Source organism: Saimiri boliviensis, chromosome 14 (assembly GCF_048565385.1).
Source record: "Saimiri boliviensis isolate mSaiBol1 chromosome 14, mSaiBol1.pri, whole genome shotgun sequence".
Taxonomy (NCBI): Eukaryota; Metazoa; Chordata; class Mammalia; order Primates; family Cebidae; genus Saimiri; species Saimiri boliviensis.
Window position 1 is genome coordinate 23,870,498 of NC_133462.1, and position 21,335 is coordinate 23,891,832.

The 21,335-nt window shown below is 48.8% G+C and overlaps 1 protein-coding gene across 1 annotated transcript in view; it reads left to right on the forward strand.

Moving 5' to 3' along the window:
* Positions 1 to 10,588, forward strand: part of TSHZ3 (teashirt zinc finger homeobox 3) — a 73,918-nt gene extending 63,330 nt beyond the window's left edge. The window contains exon 2 of the mRNA XM_003937307.3: positions 6,935 to 10,588. Coding sequence (XP_003937356.2) covers positions 6,935 to 10,140 — 3,206 coding nt within the window. The 3' untranslated portion in view covers positions 10,141 to 10,588. The remainder of the gene's footprint in view (positions 1 to 6,934) is intronic.
* Positions 10,589 to 21,335: the final 10,747 nt, after the last annotated feature.

Consider the following 21,335-nt stretch of genomic DNA (forward strand, 5'->3'; position numbering starts at 1 on the left):
GATCCCACTGGGGTAGTCAGAAGGCTCTGTCGGGCTGCCCACTCCGCATTCCAGGGATAGGGAGCTCCCTTCTTCACTTCCTGTGTGGTCCAGTGTCAGGGGACCAGGGTGTGGATCTTCGGAGTTCAGGGAAATACCCTGTCTACCTGCAGGGACTCATCCTGAGTGGTTGCAGTAGAGGGCTTGGGGTCAGAACCGGTTCGTCAGTGCAAGTGTGCTGTGAAACCAGCCAGAACTCCTGTTTCCTTTTCTGCAAAACAGAGATGATTTTCCCACCTTCCTTGACCATTGAGAGAACCGGAATGCATGTGAACACAGCTCCTAAATATGCTCATGCTATGCAGGATCCCTGTCCTGTCTTTGATTTTTGTTTGTGTGTGTGTTCGTTTTGCTTTCCATCGAGTGGCCTTCCAAGGTCGTTGGGCTATAGAACTTTGCAGAAAGCTTTTGTAAGTTTGGGAGCTTTTATTTCTCATGGATGTGTGTCGCTACCCAGGAGTCCCATTCGGCTCTGTGCATGCCAAGTTCTTCGGTTCAGGCAGTTGTCTGGAAATGTGTCCTTGGCACTCAGCTCTTGAGAGATCGATGGCTGTCTTGCCGCTTGAAGCACACACTTCATCGGTGGGGTAAGGAGAGTGACATGTTTGTGGGGAAGCGGGTACAGCCGTTCCGCAGGGGCTCATGTCTCAAAGGGAGACTCTTTCAAGGGAGGGACTTGGGGAAGCATGGGATGCAATGTGGGTGCCCCTGCTCACTCCTTTGCAGCTGTTGGCTTGGTTTGAATGAGAACCTCCTCCCCCTCACAGTCTAGCTGCCTCCTCCATGGGAGCTGGCAGGAGAGGCTCCCATTTTATTAGTTCAAGAGAAAAGAGGGATAGAGGGATGGATGATAATGCATTCTTTTTCTTCCACTTCCACTTTTCCTTTTCCTTTTTTTTTTTTCCTGGGACAGTGTCTTGCTCTGCTGCCCAGGCTGGAGTGCAATGACAGGATCTTAGCTCACTGCAGCCTCTGCCTCCCAGGTTAAAGCGATTCTCGCCTCTCAGCCTCTCAAGTACTTGGGACTACAGGCGCCCGCCACCATGCTGGGCTGATATTTTTGTATTTTTTAGTAGAGACACCGTTTTACCACATTGCCCAGGATTGTCTCAATCTCCTGAGCTCAGACAATCTGCCCGCCTCAGCCTGCCAAAGTGCTGCTAGGATTACAGGTGTAAGCCACTGCGCCTGACCTACTTTTTTTTTTTTCTTTTTAAGAGACAGAATCACTGTGTCACCTGGGCTTTAGTGCACTGGTGTCATCATAACTCACTGCAGCCTCAACCTCCTGGCTCAGGTGAGCCTCCTGCCTCAAGCCCCTAAGTAGTTGGGACTACAGACACATGCCACCATGCCCAGTTAATGGTTAAAGGCATTATAGAGATGGGTCTTGCTGTGTTGCCCAGGCTGGTCTTGAACTCCTGGGCTCAAGCGATTCTTCCACCTTAGCCTCAAAGTGCTGGGATTATAGACAAGAGCTGCACCCAACCAATAATGCTTTCCTAAAGAGGATATTTGAGTGTGGGCACAGCTTGAGGGGCTCCAGTGCAAGGAGACCACCGACTGGGGTGTCTCTCCCTGTCTTCCATGGTGATGGGTTCCGGTCTACCCCAGAGACCTTTCCTCATGAAGTGGCACTGATGAACATGCCAGTCACAGGCAGACAGAGCTGGTCAGGATGGACTTTGGGTCTCACCCCAGCATATCTGCTTTGCATTGGGATTGGCTGGACTCAGGATATTTTGGCAACTATTGAGGAGGTGTGAAGCAGCCATCGATGATGTCCATCCATCCATTCATTCATTCATCCCACTGACATGCACTGAGTGGCCACTGTGGGCCGGACAGTAGGGTTGCAGCTGGTATCTAGGGTGTGAGGGTGTGGGGTCTGGTCCTGACCACAGAAAGCTGACAGTGTGTTGGAACATCTGGCCATAGACAAGTGATCCCCATCACTAAGGGGACAAAAGCTGGAGTCAAAGCTATGCGGTCCCCAAGAGCTTTTTCCCTGAGGCCTGGGGAAGCGTGAGTTCTGCATTTTCCACTTTACTGCACCTGCCCCAGGGTTTCCAGCAGAGGAGTCAGCACTAGAAAGTGAGGAGTGAGAGATCTTGGTGCATCTCAGAAGCTGAGAGGGGCTGGAGGGGAGCCGGGCCGAACAGTGGGGCACTTCCTTTAGGAAGGAAGTTGAGGAATCTGGATGTTCTTCTGAGCCCAGTGGGAAGTTACTGAGGGTGTTAAATGAGGAGGTGACATGACCAGCCCGCTTTTCCATATTAATCTCAGCAGCTTCTGCTTGGAGATGAGATTACTATCTGGGGCTGGGGCTGGGGCTGGAGTCAAGGAGTTGGTTGCGGATGGGGTGAGAGATGCTAGTGGCTAGACTGGGCCGGTGTGGGAGGCTGCAGGGAGAAGGGGGAATCCTGTTACAAAGGCTGTTACAACTCCTTGCTGCTGGACATGACCCCTATAACGTCTTTGAAATGAGACAGCCACTGTCCATTGCTCCCCTACTGCGTGTAAGACTAAGAATGGAAGGTTCTTGCCCTTAGAGAATTCAGTCAAGAATGCGCAGAAAGTGAAGCAGCAACACGGAATTTAAGTAATCTCAGACACCATTGGAGACAGTAGCAGAGTTTCCTAAGCTCACACGTGATACATTGTCAGGTGGAATCGGGGGACAGTGCCTGCCACTGGTGGGGACCAGGTTCCTGACAGCCCTGCCCCACACCGCTGTTGACTTCTCACCACCTGCACAGTGACTGGAAACACCCAGTCTTTCCTCCTGTCCTTGCCTGATACAGGACATTTGCTGTGCCAGCTTCCAGAAGCCCTTCCTTCTATCCAGACAGGGGCTTTGCATGTCAAGCTCAGTCTCAAGAAAGCACTGAGGAAAGACTCGATTTGCTGAGTGTTGGGGATGTTGGCATTTGCAGAGAAGGAGCCAGATTAAGCGACTTTACATCTCAGCTCTACCTTCTCTGAAAGGCGATAAAATGATGGACATGTCACCGAGAAAGGACCTTACCGGTATTACTCTAGTGCGCCACATCATTCAGAGAGGGAAATGGAGGCCTAAACTCTGCCCTGCTCAGTGTGTGGAAACCTGCCTGGCTCCTGTGGGCGCTTGATGCGCATTTGTGGAGTGCCTTTCATCCCGTAATTCCCTCATTTCACTGGGTCCATTTCCATTTTCTTGAACATTTTTAAAGTTCAGTAGTCAAGAGGTTAAATGATATTCTCAGAGTAGTGAAGTGATTACAAAGCATGGTGGAAGGATGGTTATTTTCCTTTATTTTTATGAATTTATTTATTTTTGGAGATAGGGTCTTGTTTTGTTGCCAGGCTGGAGTGCAGCGATGGGTCTTGGCTCACTGCAACCTATGCCTCCCGGGTTGAAGCGATTCTTCTGCGTCAGTCTCTGGAGTAGCTGGGACCACAGGTGTGTGCCACCATGTCCGGCTGATTTTTTTGTATTTTAGTAGAGATGGGGGTTTCACCATGTTGCCCAAGCTGGTCTCAAACTTCTGAGCGCAGGGAATCCACCTGCCTTGGCCTCCAAAAGCGCTGGGATTACAGGCATGAGCCACCACATCTGACCTTTCCCTTTACTTTAATGTGGACGGGAGAACCAATGGGTAAAAGTCTTAGGCTCCACCTAAGGAAATACACCTTCGGATCGGAAAAGAAAATGGTCATTTGAACAGAGAGTGAGGCTCCCATCATAGCCATGAGGGCATGCGCTTGTAAGGACCCTCAGAAACCATGACAAGGCCAGGGGTGGGATGTGCGGTGAGGGCAGGTGTCTCCAGGACCGAGTTCTCCTCGGCATTAGAACCTTTTAATTCTCCTCTGAGTTGGCTCTTGTCCCCACCAGGGAGGTGGAGAGGTTGGCCTTTTCTTTCCCTGTTAATTTCCTCTTTGGTCATCAGACTGATCCCATGCTGACAGTGCTGTGTAATTTACAAGCATATCGGTGCATGTTATGGGCCAGCCCGGGATGGGAGCTGGTCACGTCATTGATGGTGCATGTGTTGGGGAAGGGTGCTCCGGTAAGCCTGGGCTGGGTTGGTGCTTGTGCAGCAGGGGTGGGGAAAGCTCTAGCCATGGGAGATGCATTGCTCCTGGGTGAGAGGTGGGCTGGCAGAGCCCCTGGGTTCCCTATTCACCTGGCAGCCTCCACCCACAGAGGACTCTGTCATGTTCACTGTTGGCTCTGCTTCTTCTGGCTGCTGGTGGCCTCTCTTAGTGGCTGCTGTGGGGCCATTTCTCTCCCAGACTTAATTTCATGGGAGCTACTGTAATAGGGGCAAAATCCCCAGGGTGTGGGCTTTGTACTGCAGACTGGCTCCGAGGGGCACCTGCAGGAAAGAAGGGGCTTTGATATCTTTGCCTGTCTACATCACCGGCATCTACAGCCTGGGCATTTCCTTGGGTCTCAGTGAGAGGGACACCAGCTATGGGATTTCCTCCTCTTTCCCGTTTACAGTAAAACCCTACTATGGAAACATCAAATGTGCATGCACCCCATGCACTTCTGCAGACAGTGGGCCGTGTCTAGCTAAACCCAGCCTACCCTGCTCCGGCTGTTCCCTGAGAGGGTTATAAGAGAGGTTGCAGACCCACCTGGATGCTCTGACCTCACTCATACCGTGTACCCCAGCTAGGGGAGCAAGCCATTGTTCCGTTTGCACAAGACTGAGTGGGTTCCCGGGATGCAGGATGTTCAGTGCTGAAACCGGGACAGGTCCGGGCAAATTGGGATGCATCGTTACTCTGCCTTGGCTGTTCTTCCTCCAGGCCTGCTACCCCGTTGGAGTGTTGAGTCCAGATTTCTAGAATACGCTGCATGCTGAGGGAGCCTGTTAGGGACGGGGGGCGGGGGGTGGAGAGTGAGACGACTTGTTTTCTTTTTCTTTTCCTGTTCTTTTTCCAACACACGCGTTCCCAGTCTTCCTTGTGGCCAGCACGGGAGCCTCCAATGGCCAACACTGTATTTCCGTTTCATTTGATCCTGGCCCTAGGAACAGAGCTTCTGCCGTCTTTATTTGTCATTGTGAAGTGCATGACCTCAAACTTGAGGTTCCCCACAGCACCTCACACTCAGCTGACCGACCACAGCAGGGCATTCCCTTCTGGTCATGTGTAAAGAACATCTGTAGCTCCTGCACAAGACTCTTGCTTTGTAGTTGGCAAATGAGCAGAAGTATCCCCCTCCCTGCAGCCGATGTGTGTACCTGGGACAGTTCCCATCCAAGTTCACATGACATCAGTGTTGGAATTCCGTGTGTCTCAACTTAGGAATCTTGGCCCTGAAAGCAGGGGCTTAGGAGCACCAGAATCACACTTGTCCTGGAAGGAACGAGGGGGGCCTATCCGTTTGGGTTCCAGGGACTCATTTCACCGGTGTTAGTTTGTTTTCTGATGTGAAATGGAACGGGGACAGATCTTTAAACTTAGCGGAGTCAATTCTACAAACAATGCTTTTCATCTTTTCTGAAGAGCTTTTCGTAGAAATCAGCCTTGCAATTGGCATTGCAGCCTTCCGGCTACCTAACACACTTCCCCCCCGGCCTTTCGAAGCAAACAAGTATTTAGAAACTGACAGGACAGATCACTTTTTCCCCCTTTTCCTTTACCTTGAAATTGTTCTTAGCCACAGGGCTGGCCACGCCTCACAGGCCAAAAATCTACTCCGATGCAGTATGCAGTGACAGATGAGTTTAGTAAGGAGTAATGCAAGTCACCGAATGCAAGAGAATGAAACAAACAAACAAACAAACAAACAAAAAAACGCCCTGTTGCATGAACTACAAGTATTCTCCAGGCTCTGCGTCTCTGGATATGCGTCTTCCAGAACCTGCGGGCGCGTGGCCTGTCCTCCACCTGCGTGGGAAGGCATGTTGGATTTACATCCCATTACATCGCTTCCAGAAAGACAGCATCTCTGTTGGATGCCCATGAAGCTTATACTGAGTAAATATTGACAAAGTAGTCTAAAGAGCAAACACTTTGACATTTGTAAGGTCCACTGGAAGGTCTTGTATATATTTATACAGCAGGAATGAGCGCCGCATACCAATTTTCCTGAACTTGTTCTGACATAATTCTGCATGGAGAGTGTGTGTGCGCGGGTGGCTGCTAACGGCAGAGTGCTCACGTCGGGGACGGGGCTGGGGGCTGCGTGGTAGCCGGTCAAGGTGTCGCCTCTCAACCGGAACGAACCCACACCTATCCCTCCCAATAAACTTACCTCTAAGCTTTTCTGAGACCTACTTTTCCAGAAGGAAGAAAGAAAGAAAAAAAAAAGCCACAAAACCTTGTTTTTCATTTATTACAATGAATGCACTTTCTTTTTACTTGGTAAAAATTTTATTGATGCTTTTATACTTTATATTTATTAAAGATTGAGCCTCAAAAATGTAATGAGTAAAAAATGCTTGCTTAATTTAAATTGTGAATCTGTCTGTTAAGAAATGCATTAGGGGTAGGAGAAGCATAAGACATATTAATTGACAGACAGGAACTGCTGTCTCTGAGGTTGATACAAGTAATTTATTACTTTAGAAATGAATGCCACCTCCAGAATGTGCTTCATTAATTTCAAATTTAGTTTTAATTTCAAGCTGTTGCCCCTTGAGAAGAATAAGGTGGCGAATTATGTTTGAAGAGCAGATTTTTTTTTTTTTTTTGCTCCAAAGAAACACCACAATTTTAACTATTTAATTTTACAAATAAATGTACCCATCTGGGTTGCTGTGTTTTCCTGAGAGCCCAGAACATATTCCAGGTAAGATCAACACGTACTAATGCTTTTTTTTTTCTTTCTCTCCTTCTCCCTCTCTCTCTTCATTCCATCCCACCTGTCTCTCGTTCACACCTGTTATCACGGCAGCCTATGTTTCCGAAGAGTTAAAGGCTGCTGCCCTGGTGGACGAAGGTTTAGACCCCGAGGAGCACACGGCAGATGGAGAGCCCTCGGCCAAGTACATGTGCCCGGAGAAGGAGCTCACCAGGACCTGCCCCAGCTACCAGAACTCCCCGGCCGCCGAGTTTTCTAGCCACGAAATGGACAGCGAGTCACACATCAGTGAGACCAGTGACCGAATGGCTGACTTTGAAAGTGGCTCCATCAAGAACGAAGAGGAGACCAAGGAGGTCACGGTCCCCTTGGAAGACACGACTGTGTCGGATAGCCTGGAGCAGATGAAGGCCGTGTACAACAACTTCCTCTCCAACTCCTACTGGTCCAACCTCAACCTCAACCTGCAGCAGCCCTCCTCGGAGAAGAACAATGGCAGCAGTAGCAGCAGCAGCAGCAGCAGCAGCAGCTGTGGCAGCGGGAGCTTCGACTGGCACCAGAGCGCCATGGCTAAGACCCTGCAGCAGGTGTCGCAGAGCCGCATGCTCCCGGAGCCCAGCCTCTTCAGCACCGTGCAGCTGTACCGGCAGAGCAGCAAGCTCTACGGCTCCATCTTCACGGGGGCCAGCAAGTTCCGCTGTAAGGACTGCAGCGCCGCCTACGACACCCTGGTGGAGTTGACGGTGCATATGAACGAGACGGGCCATTACCGGGACGACAACCATGAGACCGATAACAACAACCCCAAGCGCTGGTCCAAGCCTCGCAAACGCTCCTTGCTGGAAATGGAAGGGAAGGAAGACGCCCAGAAGGTGCTGAAGTGCATGTACTGTGGTCACTCCTTTGAGTCCCTGCAGGATTTGAGTGTCCATATGATCAAAACAAAACACTACCAAAAAGTGCCTCTGAAGGAACCCGTCACTCCTGTCGCCGCCAAAATCATCCCAGCCGCTCGGAAGAAAGCGTCCCTGGAGCTGGAGCTCCCCAGCTCCCCGGATTCCACCGGTGGAACCCCCAAAGCCACCATCTCGGACACCAACGATGCCCTTCAGAAGAACTCCAACCCCTACATCACGCCAAATAACCGATACGGCCACCAGAACGGGGCCAGCTACGCGTGGCACTTTGAGGCCCGGAAGTCGCAGATCCTGAAGTGCATGGAGTGTGGGAGCTCGCACGACACCCTGCAGGAGCTCACAGCCCACATGATGGTCACCGGCCACTTCATCAAGGTCACCAACTCGGCCATGAAGAAGGGGAAACCCATTGTGGAGACGCCCGTCACGCCTACCATCACAACCCTGCTGGACGAGAAGGTCCAGTCCGTGCCCCTGGCGGCCACCACCTTCACGTCCCCCTCCAGCACACCCGCCAGCATCTCCCCAAAACTGAATGTGGAGGTCAAGAAGGAAGTCGACAAGGAGAAAACGGTCACCGACGAGAAATCCAGGCAAAAGGACAAGCCTGGCGAAGACGAGGAGAAGTGCGACATCTCTTCCAAATACCATTACTTGACCGAAAATGACCTAGAAGAGAGTCCCAAGGGGGGGCTCGATATCCTCAAATCCCTGGAAAACACAGTGACATCTGCAATCAACAAGGCCCAGAACGGCACTCCTAGCTGGGGGGGTTACCCCAGCATCCACGCCGCCTACCAACTGCCCAACATGATGAAGCTGTCCCTGGGTTCGTCGGGGAAGAGCACGCCCCTGAAACCCATGTTTGGCAACAGTGAGATTGTCTCCCCGACGAAAAACCAGACCCTGGTCTCTCCGCCCAGCAGCCAGACCTCCCCCATGCCCAAGACAAACTTCCATGCCATGGAGGAGCTGGTGAAAAAGGTCACTGAGAAAGTTGCCAAAGTGGAGGAGAAGATGAAGGAGCCCGATGGGAAGCTGTCCCCGCCCAAGCGGGCCACCCCCTCCCCGTGCAGCAGCGAGGTCGGGGAGCCCATCAAGATGGAGGCGTCCAGTGATGGGGGCTTCCGAAGCCAGGAGAGCAGCCCCAGCCCCCCACGGGATGGGTGCAAGGACGGGAGCCCGCTGGCCGAGCCGGTGGAAAACGGCAAGGAGTTGGTGAAGCCCCTGGCCAGCAGCTTGAGTGGCAGCACGGCCATCATCACCGACCACCCGCCCGAACAGCCTTTTGTTAACCCTTTGAGCGCCCTGCAGTCAGTCATGAACATTCACCTGGGCAAGGCCGCCAAGCCCTCCCTGCCTGCCCTGGACCCCATGAGCATGCTTTTCAAGATGAGCAACAGCCTGGCGGAGAAGGCCGCCGTGGCCACCCCGCCGCCCCTGCAGTCCAAGAAGGCAGACCACCTCGACCGCTATTTCTACCACGTCAACAATGACCAGCCCATAGACTTGACAAAAGGGAAGAGTGACAAAGGCTGCTCCTTGGGTTCAGTGCTTCTGTCACCCACGTCCACAGCCCCGGCAACCTCCTCATCCACGGTGACAACGGCAAAGACATCTGCCGTCGTATCATTCATGTCAAACTCGCCGCTACGCGAGAATGCCTTGTCAGATATATCCGATATGCTGAAGAACTTGACAGAGAGCCACACGTCAAAATCCTCCACTCCTTCCAGCATCTCCGAGAAGTCTGACATTGACGGGGCCACTCTGGAGGAGGCTGAGGAGTCGACGCCTGCCCAGAAGAGGAAGGGCCGCCAGTCAAACTGGAACCCCCAGCACCTCCTGATCCTCCAGGCCCAGTTTGCCGCCAGCCTCCGGCAGACCTCGGAAGGGAAGTACATCATGTCAGACCTGAGCCCCCAGGAGCGGATGCATATCTCCAGGTTCACTGGACTGTCCATGACCACCATCAGCCACTGGCTGGCCAACGTGAAATACCAGCTTCGAAGGACAGGTGGAACAAAGTTCCTCAAAAACCTGGACACTGGCCACCCCGTCTTCTTTTGTAACGACTGTGCGTCCCAAATCAGGACTCCTTCGACATACATCAGTCACCTGGAGTCACACCTAGGCTTCCGGCTACGGGACTTATCCAAACTGTCCACCGAACAGATTAACAATCAGATAGCACAAACCAAGTCACCATCAGAAAAAATGGTGACGTCCTCCCCTGAGGAGGACCTGGGGACCTCCTATCAGTGCAAACTTTGCAATCGGACCTTTGCCAGCAAGCACGCTGTTAAACTCCACCTTAGCAAAACACACGGGAAATCTCCGGAAGACCACCTTCTGTATGTCTCTGAGTTAGAGAAGCAGTAGCATTTGCTTTTGATAGAAAGAACTGCAGTTTGCTTTGAGGGAAACTGTGGAAGGCACCTTCAGGCCCCCTCTGACTTGTTGATCTTGGCACATGTCCTTATTTTAACTGCAGAGAATCACTCTGGGCTGGACTGTTTTGTATAACTGTACAGTGTTTAATAGAGGTGCATAATCAGCTGTTGTTACTGGTAAAATATGAAGGTTAAAATGCAGTGGTAAGTGTTTGGAACTTTGTGTAAATGGGATTTAGTTGTGAGCATCCTCCGATGCTTCAAGCTGCATGCATTAACAGACAGTTTAATTAAGCATTTATAACGAAATCAGGCACACTTTTTCCACGAGACTCGAGTGTGCTGGCATTCCTCACCCTTTCATCTTTAGCCCTCTGAGTACTTTGAAGCACTTTTGCATTAATTTGGTTAAAAAATAAAATGAAATAATAATAATGTATGAAGCTCTGTTTTTTAAACTCCTTACCAGCTTAGTTATAATGAATAATATGAATCTCCATTTATGCAGATCTGCAGGGGTATAACACGCCTTGAAATTTAAAAGAATATTATTTTCACATTGAAACATAGATGTATATATTGTATAGATTTCAGACTCTCTTATGAAAAAAAATGTGATTGTGGTTAAATGACCCTTTTTCTCTTGCATTTATAGCAACAGTGTTTTATGCACCTGCTATGCTCTGGGCATAAGCTGTGCCTATGTATAGTGTATATTTCTTTTCTTTTTTTTAAGGTCTATGGGTTTTGTTTTTTACATGCAAACATTGTAAATTATACAGAAGATACCACAGATAGCATTTATAAAGTATACAGAAACATTATCTGAAAGCAAAGTATGATAGTTTGTTTTGCTATACAGTACATCTATATTGATAGAGGTTCATGTTTAAATTATACATATTTATTAGCATCATATTATCATTTGTTTCGAGCAGTCTGAATAAACGAGACCGGGAAAAACATCCCTGGCAGGCATAACTATTTTGCACATGATTTTTAAAGGTATTTATTAGAAATCAAAGAACGCTCAAAATAAACTCAGTGCTCAAAGGGTTAAGTCTATTTGAAAAGGTTAAAAAAAAAAGAACAAAAAAAAAAAAAGAGAGAGAGAGAGAGAGAACTTGTACTGTATTTCCTAAACATTGATAAAGCCTTTAAAATGTTTGTACTGTAATACTTTGCTTAAAAGTCATGAGGCATTCTGTGATCCAACCTCTTTCACTTATTTATAAGCCCTCTTGGTTGCTATTCCATATTGTAGGATGCCTTTCTATTTCAATTGGTAACTTTCTGTTTTGTTCTTCCTAATTATTCTCCCAAGATCCCACACTGCAGCTTTATCTTTAGGCTTATGAAAGGTAACCCGTGGTTACCGGCTCTCCAAGTGATTCTGTTCTTCTCCATTTTTGGCAGTTAATTTGCAGAAGTAACTGACAGCTGACACCATATGAGAACCTTTGTATAAAATATTGGCATGTAAACAGCACAGACACCGTAACACACTCTGTGCCCTGTTTGGTTGTTGACAATGAAGCACCATTATGTGACTCTTCATATAACCCTTTTTTCTACGGCAGCATTAAAATTGTCTTTTTGCTATAATTTGGTGTTGCGTTCACAATTATGTCTGAAATGTGCTACGACTAACGAGCACATTAAAATTAAATTGTATGCGATCTGTTTATGACGGAGCTGGTTGCTGCGGCTGCCAGGTGCTGGCAGTCGGAAGCTGTGCGTAAATCAGGGGGAGTTTTAGTGAACTTTGGCGTTTGGAGAGCAGGGAGCACTTACTCAGAGGCGGCTTGAATAGAATCTGCACTGAGAATAAGCATTCACAAGAAAGGAAGACATGGCCTTAGAGTTAGATGCTCAGTGCAGGAGGGACATGGCCAGACCCCTAGGATCAGGGCTTCCGGTCGCACCTGGTGACCTGCACAGGGAGGTTGCTGGGGTTTGATCTCCCTTCTGGATGCACGGGGGTCACAGGGGTCAGGACCAAGTCGGGCAGACGGACTTTGGGGGTCCCAGATTCTCCCTCCGATGTTAAAACAGCCACAGAAACAGAACCAAGTGGGGCAGACGGGACTTTGGGGTCCCAGATTCTCCTGTGTTAAAACAGCCACAGATAAGCAGGCAGGGGGGTTGTGGGAGGAGACTGAACCCATCCAGGGGAGGAGGGGGAGAACATTTATATGATAATCACAAGCTTTTATTAGCCCCGGCAAATCATGCCAACAAAACGCTGGGAACATCATGTAAAATTGTAAAATACCTTTATTACTATATTCAAACTACTCTCGCAGTTATGCGGAATCATAGCTCCTAACCTAGAATTATACAAATGAGAGATGTATTACATCCATGTAATACATAAAACACCTCAACTTAAAAAAAAAAAAAAGAAAAAAAAACCCCTCTTTTATTAAAAATTTAAATTAAGCCCTTTCAGAGATGTTCGGCAACACGCCTACGGTTTTTCTGCTCGTCCCCGCCCCTTTTTCTCAAGAGGAGTCCAAATTTTTCTGTCTACTCTATTTTCTCTCGGCATTCCGTCTTTCTCCGGGTTTTTAGGGGGAAACTCACTACAATTTAAAATGCGTTTTTTTTGGCAAATAGTGCTGTGTGTGCTAGCTCAGCTCTTGCCTTAGGGTGTGGCACACAGGTGGGTTTTGCGGACAGGCAGGGAAGAAGGCAGGTTCCCCTCCTGGTCCAGGGCCTGCACCAGGCGCTGTCTTCTCCATGGCCAGCCCTGATTCTTTAATGACCCATTCTTTGTCCCACTGACCTTTACCTGGGAGGAGCTGACGGACACATAGGTCTCCGTCCGCGACCGGCTCCCCGAAGAACGTGGCTCAGGGGATAGACACATCCTCCCTCCCCTGCCTTCCGCATCTTCACATCCTGGAGCCCAGATTTCCACTCTTGAATTTTTCACAGGTTAAATATAGCATCGGTTTATTAGAATCCAAAGTCCTGCATCTAACAGATTAAGCTGACAACACTTCCATCACCACCAGGGCCCATGTGGCTTGAAGGGAGATGGGATTTATACGAGTGACGGCGGAACCCCGCTCTTGACAGTTTGGGAGAAGGACTCAACACACTGTGCCCATCTCCTCCTCACCCCACTTTCGGGATCATCTTTCTAATTTGGGGGTCAGAGCGAGGACTGACAAGCCAAGGTAGGTCACAGGTTCTCTCGCTCCTTTGGCACCTCGGACATTTAGCCCAGAAAGTCCTGCTCATATTCGTGGTGGTGGCGGTGGGGGGGCATCCGTGAATGACCTTTATCTCTAAAGAATCATAAGAATTGGGCCGTAGGGCTCTAGGCATGAGTGCAAACCTCACTGGGCACAATAACAATCTCATAAACCAGGCAGCATGGCGGGTATGGCTTGTTGGGGTCTCACCCTACTTGCAAATTCGGGGCCATTTTGTCCTGAGGTTACCGAACCTTTGCCTGGCTGAAGATTGGACCACCGTCTGGAAGAATCTTCCACCCCTAGCCCAGAAGGGCGCTGGTTTCCCTGAGATAAGACGGGAAGATGTAAAGTCCCCAGTCTACGTCTGCTGGCGTTGTGCGCATGTTCTGTGGTTGCCGTTGCGAGAACGTGAGTGGAGGAAGGCATTGGTCGCTCAAGTCAGGCCTTTAAGTGGGTCCAGGGAGGAGGGGGGATGTTGGCCAGGGAGGGAGGTTTTAATCACAGGTGCTCAGGTGACCCTGACCTCACCCCGCCCAAGCCCCGGCTTGTTGCAGTCTTACTGTATATCTTCCAACCATCACATTTACGCAGTATCTTAAAATAACATTTGTGATAAATGTGCAATTTAACTAATTTATGGTGCTATGATGTGCTCAGGGCTACATGCAAGATGAAAATCTTAAATGGAGCTTGAACAGCTCACTTCACAACAAGAAATCAATATGCCACATCTTAGCGATTCGCTGCAGTCAACATTTAGCAAAAATATCAGTGATGTATCTTTAAGTTTTAGGCAGCAAGAATTCTATAATTAACCAAAATCCTTACATGTAAGTTAGAGAGGGTTGGTTATGATGAGGACCCAATCTCTTTGGCATCTCTGTTCTATTTTCATTCTACAAAAGGAAAAAATATATATATTGATAACCATCAAACAGGCCCTTCTCTGCCCTGCACTCAGAGGTCACGTGTTCATAGCCTTCCCAGCTGAGTTCAGGGCAGCAGTCTCGCGGTTTCTTCCTCAAGTTCAGACCATTCCAGCTGGGTAGACTTCACTGATCCCCAACCCCTGACCACCTACAGTTCCAGAGACGTGGTGACGAAATACTTAAAGACGAAAAAAGGCCCTCGAAGCCACCCAGCTCCATCGTGAGGAAGCAGAATTCTGAAGTCAGAAACTCATGAGTGGCAGAGAGACAGGAGCTGATGGGAAGCCAGGCTGCATCAAACAAGTCCAGGATGAAAAATCTCATCTTTAGAGATTTCCAAGTCATCTAATAAAAAAAATTTTTTTTTAAATAAATCCAATGATTTTATTTTATTTTTTCAAATGCATCTGCCACGGTCCTTTTGAAATTGGAAAATTGCAATCCTGTTTCATTCTGTTGACTAGTTAGTTGGAAAATAATACCCTTTATATTAGAGGAAGCAGCCATACCAATGAAAACGCACAAACCCCAACACCGCTCTTTAATAATAAATACTTTAACTTTAAAATAATAGCTATTATCGTCTTAGCTAATGGAGAAATTACCATCGTTACTCTGCCAGATAGTTATTCTTTTGGTAATGGAAACACGAGCCTTCTTTTTCCCTGGGGATTTATTAGTGAGCACATGCAATCTTTGGCAAAGGCAACCTGAACATATATTCCCCCTTAGGACCCTGGTAGATCCTTTTCAGCCTTCAGCTGACCTCACAAAACACAGAAAAGGTGCTCGGGCTTGGACCTCCCTGCAGTGCCAGGGCTTACCAGCCTTTGTAAAATACACTATAGTTAGTTTTGGAAATAATGTCGCTCATTTGGGTAGGACTTCAGCTCTGTCTCTTAGCATAAAGCTTCGGGGAAGACAAGCCCCTCTGTGACGGAACCAAATGAGCGTGTGGCAGCTTTGTTGCAGCTGAGGGCTGGGTTCCCGGTGTCACCGCAGAGCAGCGATCAAACCCAGGGTTTTGTTTCCAGGGAGTTTGCTTATTTTTCTCGCACTCCATTGAGTTTCTGCAAGCTGGAGGGAGATGCTGTTTGACTCACCGGCGCCATTTTTCTGCCCCTAAGGATTTGACAGGAGGCGACCCCCAGGAGGATTTTAAAGGCAAGCGAACCCTGGAATCGGTGGGCTTTCATGGTTCCAAAGGCCTGCCTCCCAAAGCCTTGGATGATTCAGAACCACATCCCCTGCCCTGCCAAGACAATAGATCAGCCAAATTGTTGGTTAGCGGCCTGACAGTCCATGAAGGCTGGAGCCGTACCAGTCTGATGACGAGTCATTCCGTGTACTGCTGTGGACATCAGCGGGGGCTTAGGTCAGTCCATGGCTTCTGGAGGCTCAGCATTGGGGTGTCAGTGCCCTACCTCTGTTCCAAAAATCCACGTTTTTTAAAAATTACATTGTAATGATAGCAGATCAGAGACACTGCTTTTCTGCCTCCTTAGTATAACATCAGGTACGAATATAATCTTTTTGTTGGTTTTTTTGAGATGGAATCTGGCTCTGTCACCCAGGCTAGAGTGCAGTGGAACAATCTCGGCTCACTGTAACCTCCGCCTCCTGGGTTAAAGTGATTCTCCTGCCTCAGCCTCTCAAGGAGCTGGGACTACAGATGTGTGCCACCACACTCAGCTAATTTTTTTTTTTTTTTTGGTATTTTTAGTAGAAACGGGGTTTCACCATGTTAGCCAGGATGGTCTTGATCTCCTGACCTTGTGATCTGCCCTCCTGGGCCTCCCAAAGTGCTGGGATTACAGGCGTGAGCCACTGTGCCCAGCCAGGTACTAATATATACTTAATAAATCATTCCCAATGATTAAGATGTTAAGAAAGGTGATCTTTTTCCAGAGATTAACATCCACAGTTAGCCAATTCAGGAAGTAGCATACATTTACTTACCTTTTAATCTGTGCTGTCCAATATAGTAGACACTAGCCACATAGGGCTATCCAGATTTAAATTAAATTAAAATTTAGTTCATCAGTCAATCATACAAGCCACATGTGGCTAGCAGCTACTCTTTGCACAGCAGACACAGAACATTGCCATCATCATAGAAAGTTCCATTGAAGGCCACACACAGTGGCCCACGCCTGTAATCCCAGCCTTTTGGGAGGCTCAGTTGAGGCCAGGGGTAACATAGTAACCAAGCTAGGCAACATAGGGAGACCCTGTCTCTACCAAAAAAAATAATAAAAATAAAAATTTGCTGAGCGTGGTGGCAGCACCCATAATCCTAGCTACTTGGGAGGCAGGGCTGGGAGGATCTCTTGAACCCATGAGTTTGAGGCTGTAGACTGTGATGTCTTAAGAAAAAAAAAAAAAAGGAAATTTCCACTGGACATTGGACAGTTCTGTCTATACCATGATGTGCAAAGCAGTTTCCTGGATAAGAGCTCATGCCTTAATGCTGTAAGTGTGTTTCCATTTCATGTGGATTTCTAAGAATCCTTATCATCCTGCCAATATGGGCGCAGGCAACATTCTCACATGCTAATGTCTCTGATCAAAGCCAAGGACACAGATAATTAACCTTGAGCATAAAATTATAAACAGAAGTGCAGGCATCGGTGTATGAAGTTGCAGATCATTCTTCCTGCTGTGGATATGATCCGGGCTGCAAACTCCAAAGCCCACAGATCTGATGGATGTGGTCATGACCTTGACCTTGCTCTGCCCTTAGTCGGTGATGAATCAAGCAGTCCCTGTGCTGTTCCTTGCACCCCATGACTTAGAGACAGACTTGGCTCCGTGGCTGGCATGGCCGTCATCCCCTATGCATGGGTACTGGAACTCCCGTCCCAGGCACCACTGCAGACCCCATTAGGCCTCTGTTCTGGCCTTTGAAGCCCCAGGCAGCAGCAGAGGAAGCCATCCTACTTGCTTTTTAAAAATTAAAATATATAAATGGGACTTTGGAAATGACTTCTTAAATTTGGGGGGGGTTAAGTTTTTAAATTATTGCATTTCAACATTTCGGTTTCATTTTTTTCTTCCACAGCAGGAATCCAGGGACACATTTATGACCATCATAATTGTGAGTTAGAGATCTCCCAGGCCAAGTGAAATGAAATTATGAGAAACTGAAATCTGTTTTAATTGGAGCATTTATGGAAAAAAGAAGTCAGAGTGGCTGCTTTTTTTTTTTTTTTTTTTTTTTTTTTTTTCCTTTATGTGACTCTCTTGTTCATGGCCATACCTGTGTCCAGAAACCAGGGCTGGGTACACTGGAGCCAAGAGACAGCTGAGGGGGAAGAGAGAGAATGAGATAGGTGTGTCTGTCAGGAAGGAGTCATTTTCTTAGCCTAAAAAAAATGGAGGTACAGTCGCCGGAGTTCCGCCTCAGTGACCATGAAACCTAGTCTGCAAAAGCTGAAGGACCCGGCTCCTGAAAGCCTCATCAGGGCTTGTCATTGCTCTAATGAATATCATTTAAATTGCTTTGTATATTGGTGGAGTTTGGATGTCGATTTAATTTGTGCATGTGTTTGAGTTCTTCTGCTTGGCTAGGCTAACAGAGAAGCAGCCGCCTAATGAAAACTGAGTTGGTGACAGTGTGATGAGCTGCAACCCAGTCAAATGAGTTTGAAGGGCTGCTATGACAGCCCTCAGAAAGAAGTGCATGTGGCTGGAGATAGAGGAAGGCAGCTTTCCTGCAATGCGTGGACCCGCTGGGCAGCAGGGGCTGCTCCGTGTAGCTGAGGTTGCTGGGCACAGCCCGACCCACCCTCACTCTAGTGGATGCTGAACCTGGGGCACAAGAAATTGTGTCTGTTGAACTGGGGTCTCAGGAATTCTCCCCTTTCTGTGTTGAAATGGCACATAGATGGATTTTCAGGGAAGAGACAGCCGTAAAGATGAGACTCAGAGTCCATGTCTCCAGCAGGCCTTCCAGCCAAGATCAAGCAGGAGGTCCTTATGTTTTGATCACCCAAGAAAGCAGAGGCCTTCTCATACGTTGCTTTCAACTCAAGGAGTCATGTCCTGATCTTCTTCTCGGGTGGCATGAGCTCACCTCACTACTTTCTTCTTGTATCTGTCTCCTCAGCCATCCCGGCAGGGATGAAGGCTGTAATCTTTGTGATGCCCACTCATAGATGAGGACTGGGGGAACAGTGGCCTGGCCTGGGCCCCAGCATGTCAATCAGGAAGGTCAGCCAGGCTTCCATTTTCAGAAGCGTTAGAAACACGGAACATCCGCTCGGTGACAGCCTTACCCAATCCTCCCAACCCCTGACTCCAAAAGGGCCATGGTTCTGAGAGGAGTTTGACATTTGGCTCTTGTGTTTCAGTGAGACTAGGGCTTGGGTCTCCTGGGGCTCTGGTTTCATCAGAGGCACCCCAGCAGCCTGGGTTTTCCTGGGGTTTCTGCACCAGTGGCACGGTCCCAAGGAGACAGAGATCACAGCATGTAAAAGAAACCCTGTTTCTTTTATTTATTGCTAATACAGCCTCTGTTGTATCCATCTGTTCTCACGCTGATAATAAAGACATACCCAAGACTCGGTAATTTATAAAGGAAAGAGGTTTCATGGACTTACAGTTCCACATGGCTGGGGAGGCCTCACAACCGTGGAGGAAGATGAAGGAGGCGCAAAGACACGTCTTCCATGGCAGCAGGCAAGAGAGCGTGGGCAGGGGAACTCCCATTTATAAAACCGTCAGATCTCATGAGACTTATTCCCTATCACTATCACAAGAATAGCATGGGAAAGACCAGTCCCCATGATTAAATTACCCTCCGCCAGGACCCTCCAATGGCACATGGGGATTATGGGAGCTACAATTCAAGATGAGATCTGGGTGGGGACACAGCCAAACCAGATCACCTGCCTTCTTACTGCATTTGTCAAAGGTGTGACCCTTGAACAGACAGCCCTACCTTTACCCTGTTCTCTCCAGCTTCTCATCATGGCCTTGTCAAATGTTGTCGGTATCCTCAATAAGGTCAGCATAGTGCTTGGCAACAGTGATCCCAAAAAAGAAGGTGCTCTGAAATCCCAGCCACATAGCCTCTGCCCTCTAAATGCCCTCTACTGTCACCCCTGTGTGACTCCCTTCCAAGAGGCAAGTGGGAACACAAAGATTCCAAAGTTCAGAAAAAAAACAGGGACTTATTCTCCTAAATGGGACTGAAGACCAGAGACGTGAGGCACCCACCAGAAAGACCCATCCCTCTCTAGCAGCCAAGAGATGGGAGAAGGATGGAGAGTGGGGGCAGGGGAAGGAAGGAGATGCTGAGGGGTTGGTGCCTTGTGCTTGGGCCTGATGGAGGCTCCGAGGGCACAGGTAGGGGAAGGAGTAGGGGGGATGGAGGGAGCTTCCAGACTCCCAGAGAATGACGGCAGGGTCTGCAGGGGACTTGACCACCATGGCCCATTTGAACATGGGGGCCTATGGTTTTGTCCTGAGACAGGATCTGAGGCACTTCCCCACAAGACACGTGGGGGCCCAGGTGGGTCTCCTTGGACCCTGTACAATTCCCAGGCAAGGGCGAGCTCTCATCTCACCCATGCAGGCTGAGAGAAGGCCCTCAGGGCTCTGTTTCAGCACCTAGAACAAGAAAGAAAATTCCTAAGACCTGCCTTAACCTTTCATGAGTTTGGAGTCAAGCCGGAGAGAGGAGACATGTATGTAGTCAACAATCATGCCGAATCAGTGATAGCATGCAGTGAATGAAGATCATGACTGGGCAGAAAACTAAGTGAAACTGCAAGGTTCAAACCCTGAAACTTGTAGTGGGCTGGTTAGGAGGGCTTCATTGGGCTGGACGGGGCCTGAGCTGGACTTTGAAGGGTGGATGCCACTTGAGCTTGCAGAGAGGGGAGGGCTTTGGAGGGTTGGCCCTCTCCTTGGTGGAAACCACAGGGGCTTGGTCCCTAGATGTCCCTTCTGGCCCCACTTTGAGATGGTGAGTCCGATGGTGTCACTTGTCACATCCTAGGGAGTGCCTTCTGAATTGTCCACAGCAAAATATCACCGGGACCATTTTAGAGATCAATGCATTTTATTCTATTCCAGTGTGTCTCAGCTGGGGATTTTACTAGAACTTTATACCACAGCTTTGTTTGTGGAGATGGGGTGTTGTGCTGTTGCCTGTCTGGCTCTGCCCGAAGGTCAGGTTCAAGTCGCATATTCAGGGTTATGGTCTGGGATGAAGAGTGTCCTGTTAATGGGCTCACAGGTGATTCTTTGTGCATCTTGAATAACGTCTAGCCTCAATTTGCCAAAGAAGGAGTAAGCTCCAGTGTGAACTTCTGATTCCTCAGGGAGTGGCCTCCCTGATTCAAGAACTTGAACTGGCTCCATCATAGCTCACTGCAGCCTCGAACTCCTGGGCTCAAGTCATCCTTCTGCCTCACCCTCCCTAGTAGCTGGGACCACAAGCATGCACCGCCATACTCAGCTAATCTTTTTTTTTTTTTTTTTTTTTTTTGGTAGAAAGGGGGTCTCACTATGTTGACCAGGCTGGGTATACTACAGCTTCTTGACCTTTTAGTGGGTTGCAGGTCCTTTGAGAGATACAGGAGAAAGTAGATGCAGGACCTGCATGTATCTGCTTATGTGTAGGGGGACATGGGCTCCCTGAGGTCCACCTCTAGGCCTTCGTGGTGGATCCCAGTTAACAAATGCTGCTCTGCACTGCCTGGCAGAACCTGGAATTCACAGAGCGCCTATTCCTCTCCAGGGTCTGGGACCAGGGGTGCTCGTCAAGATGCCGTCCGCAGGGATTTGCTCAGGATCGTAAGCAAAGAAAGGAATCTGGGCTCCTGTGGCTGAAGCCCGGGATAAGGGGCTTCCGGCCCAGCCAGACATGGATGCTGAGTGACGTCACCAAGAACCTGTCCCTCCACCCCTGTCAGCACCTCACCTCACTCTGTGTCTGCCTTGGCCTCAGGCACTTTGCCCTTTGTGGTTGATCCACCCTCCTGTGGCTCCGCAACCTTCAGGGGAAAAGAGCTTTCTTTCACAATAGTGAGAGCCAGAGC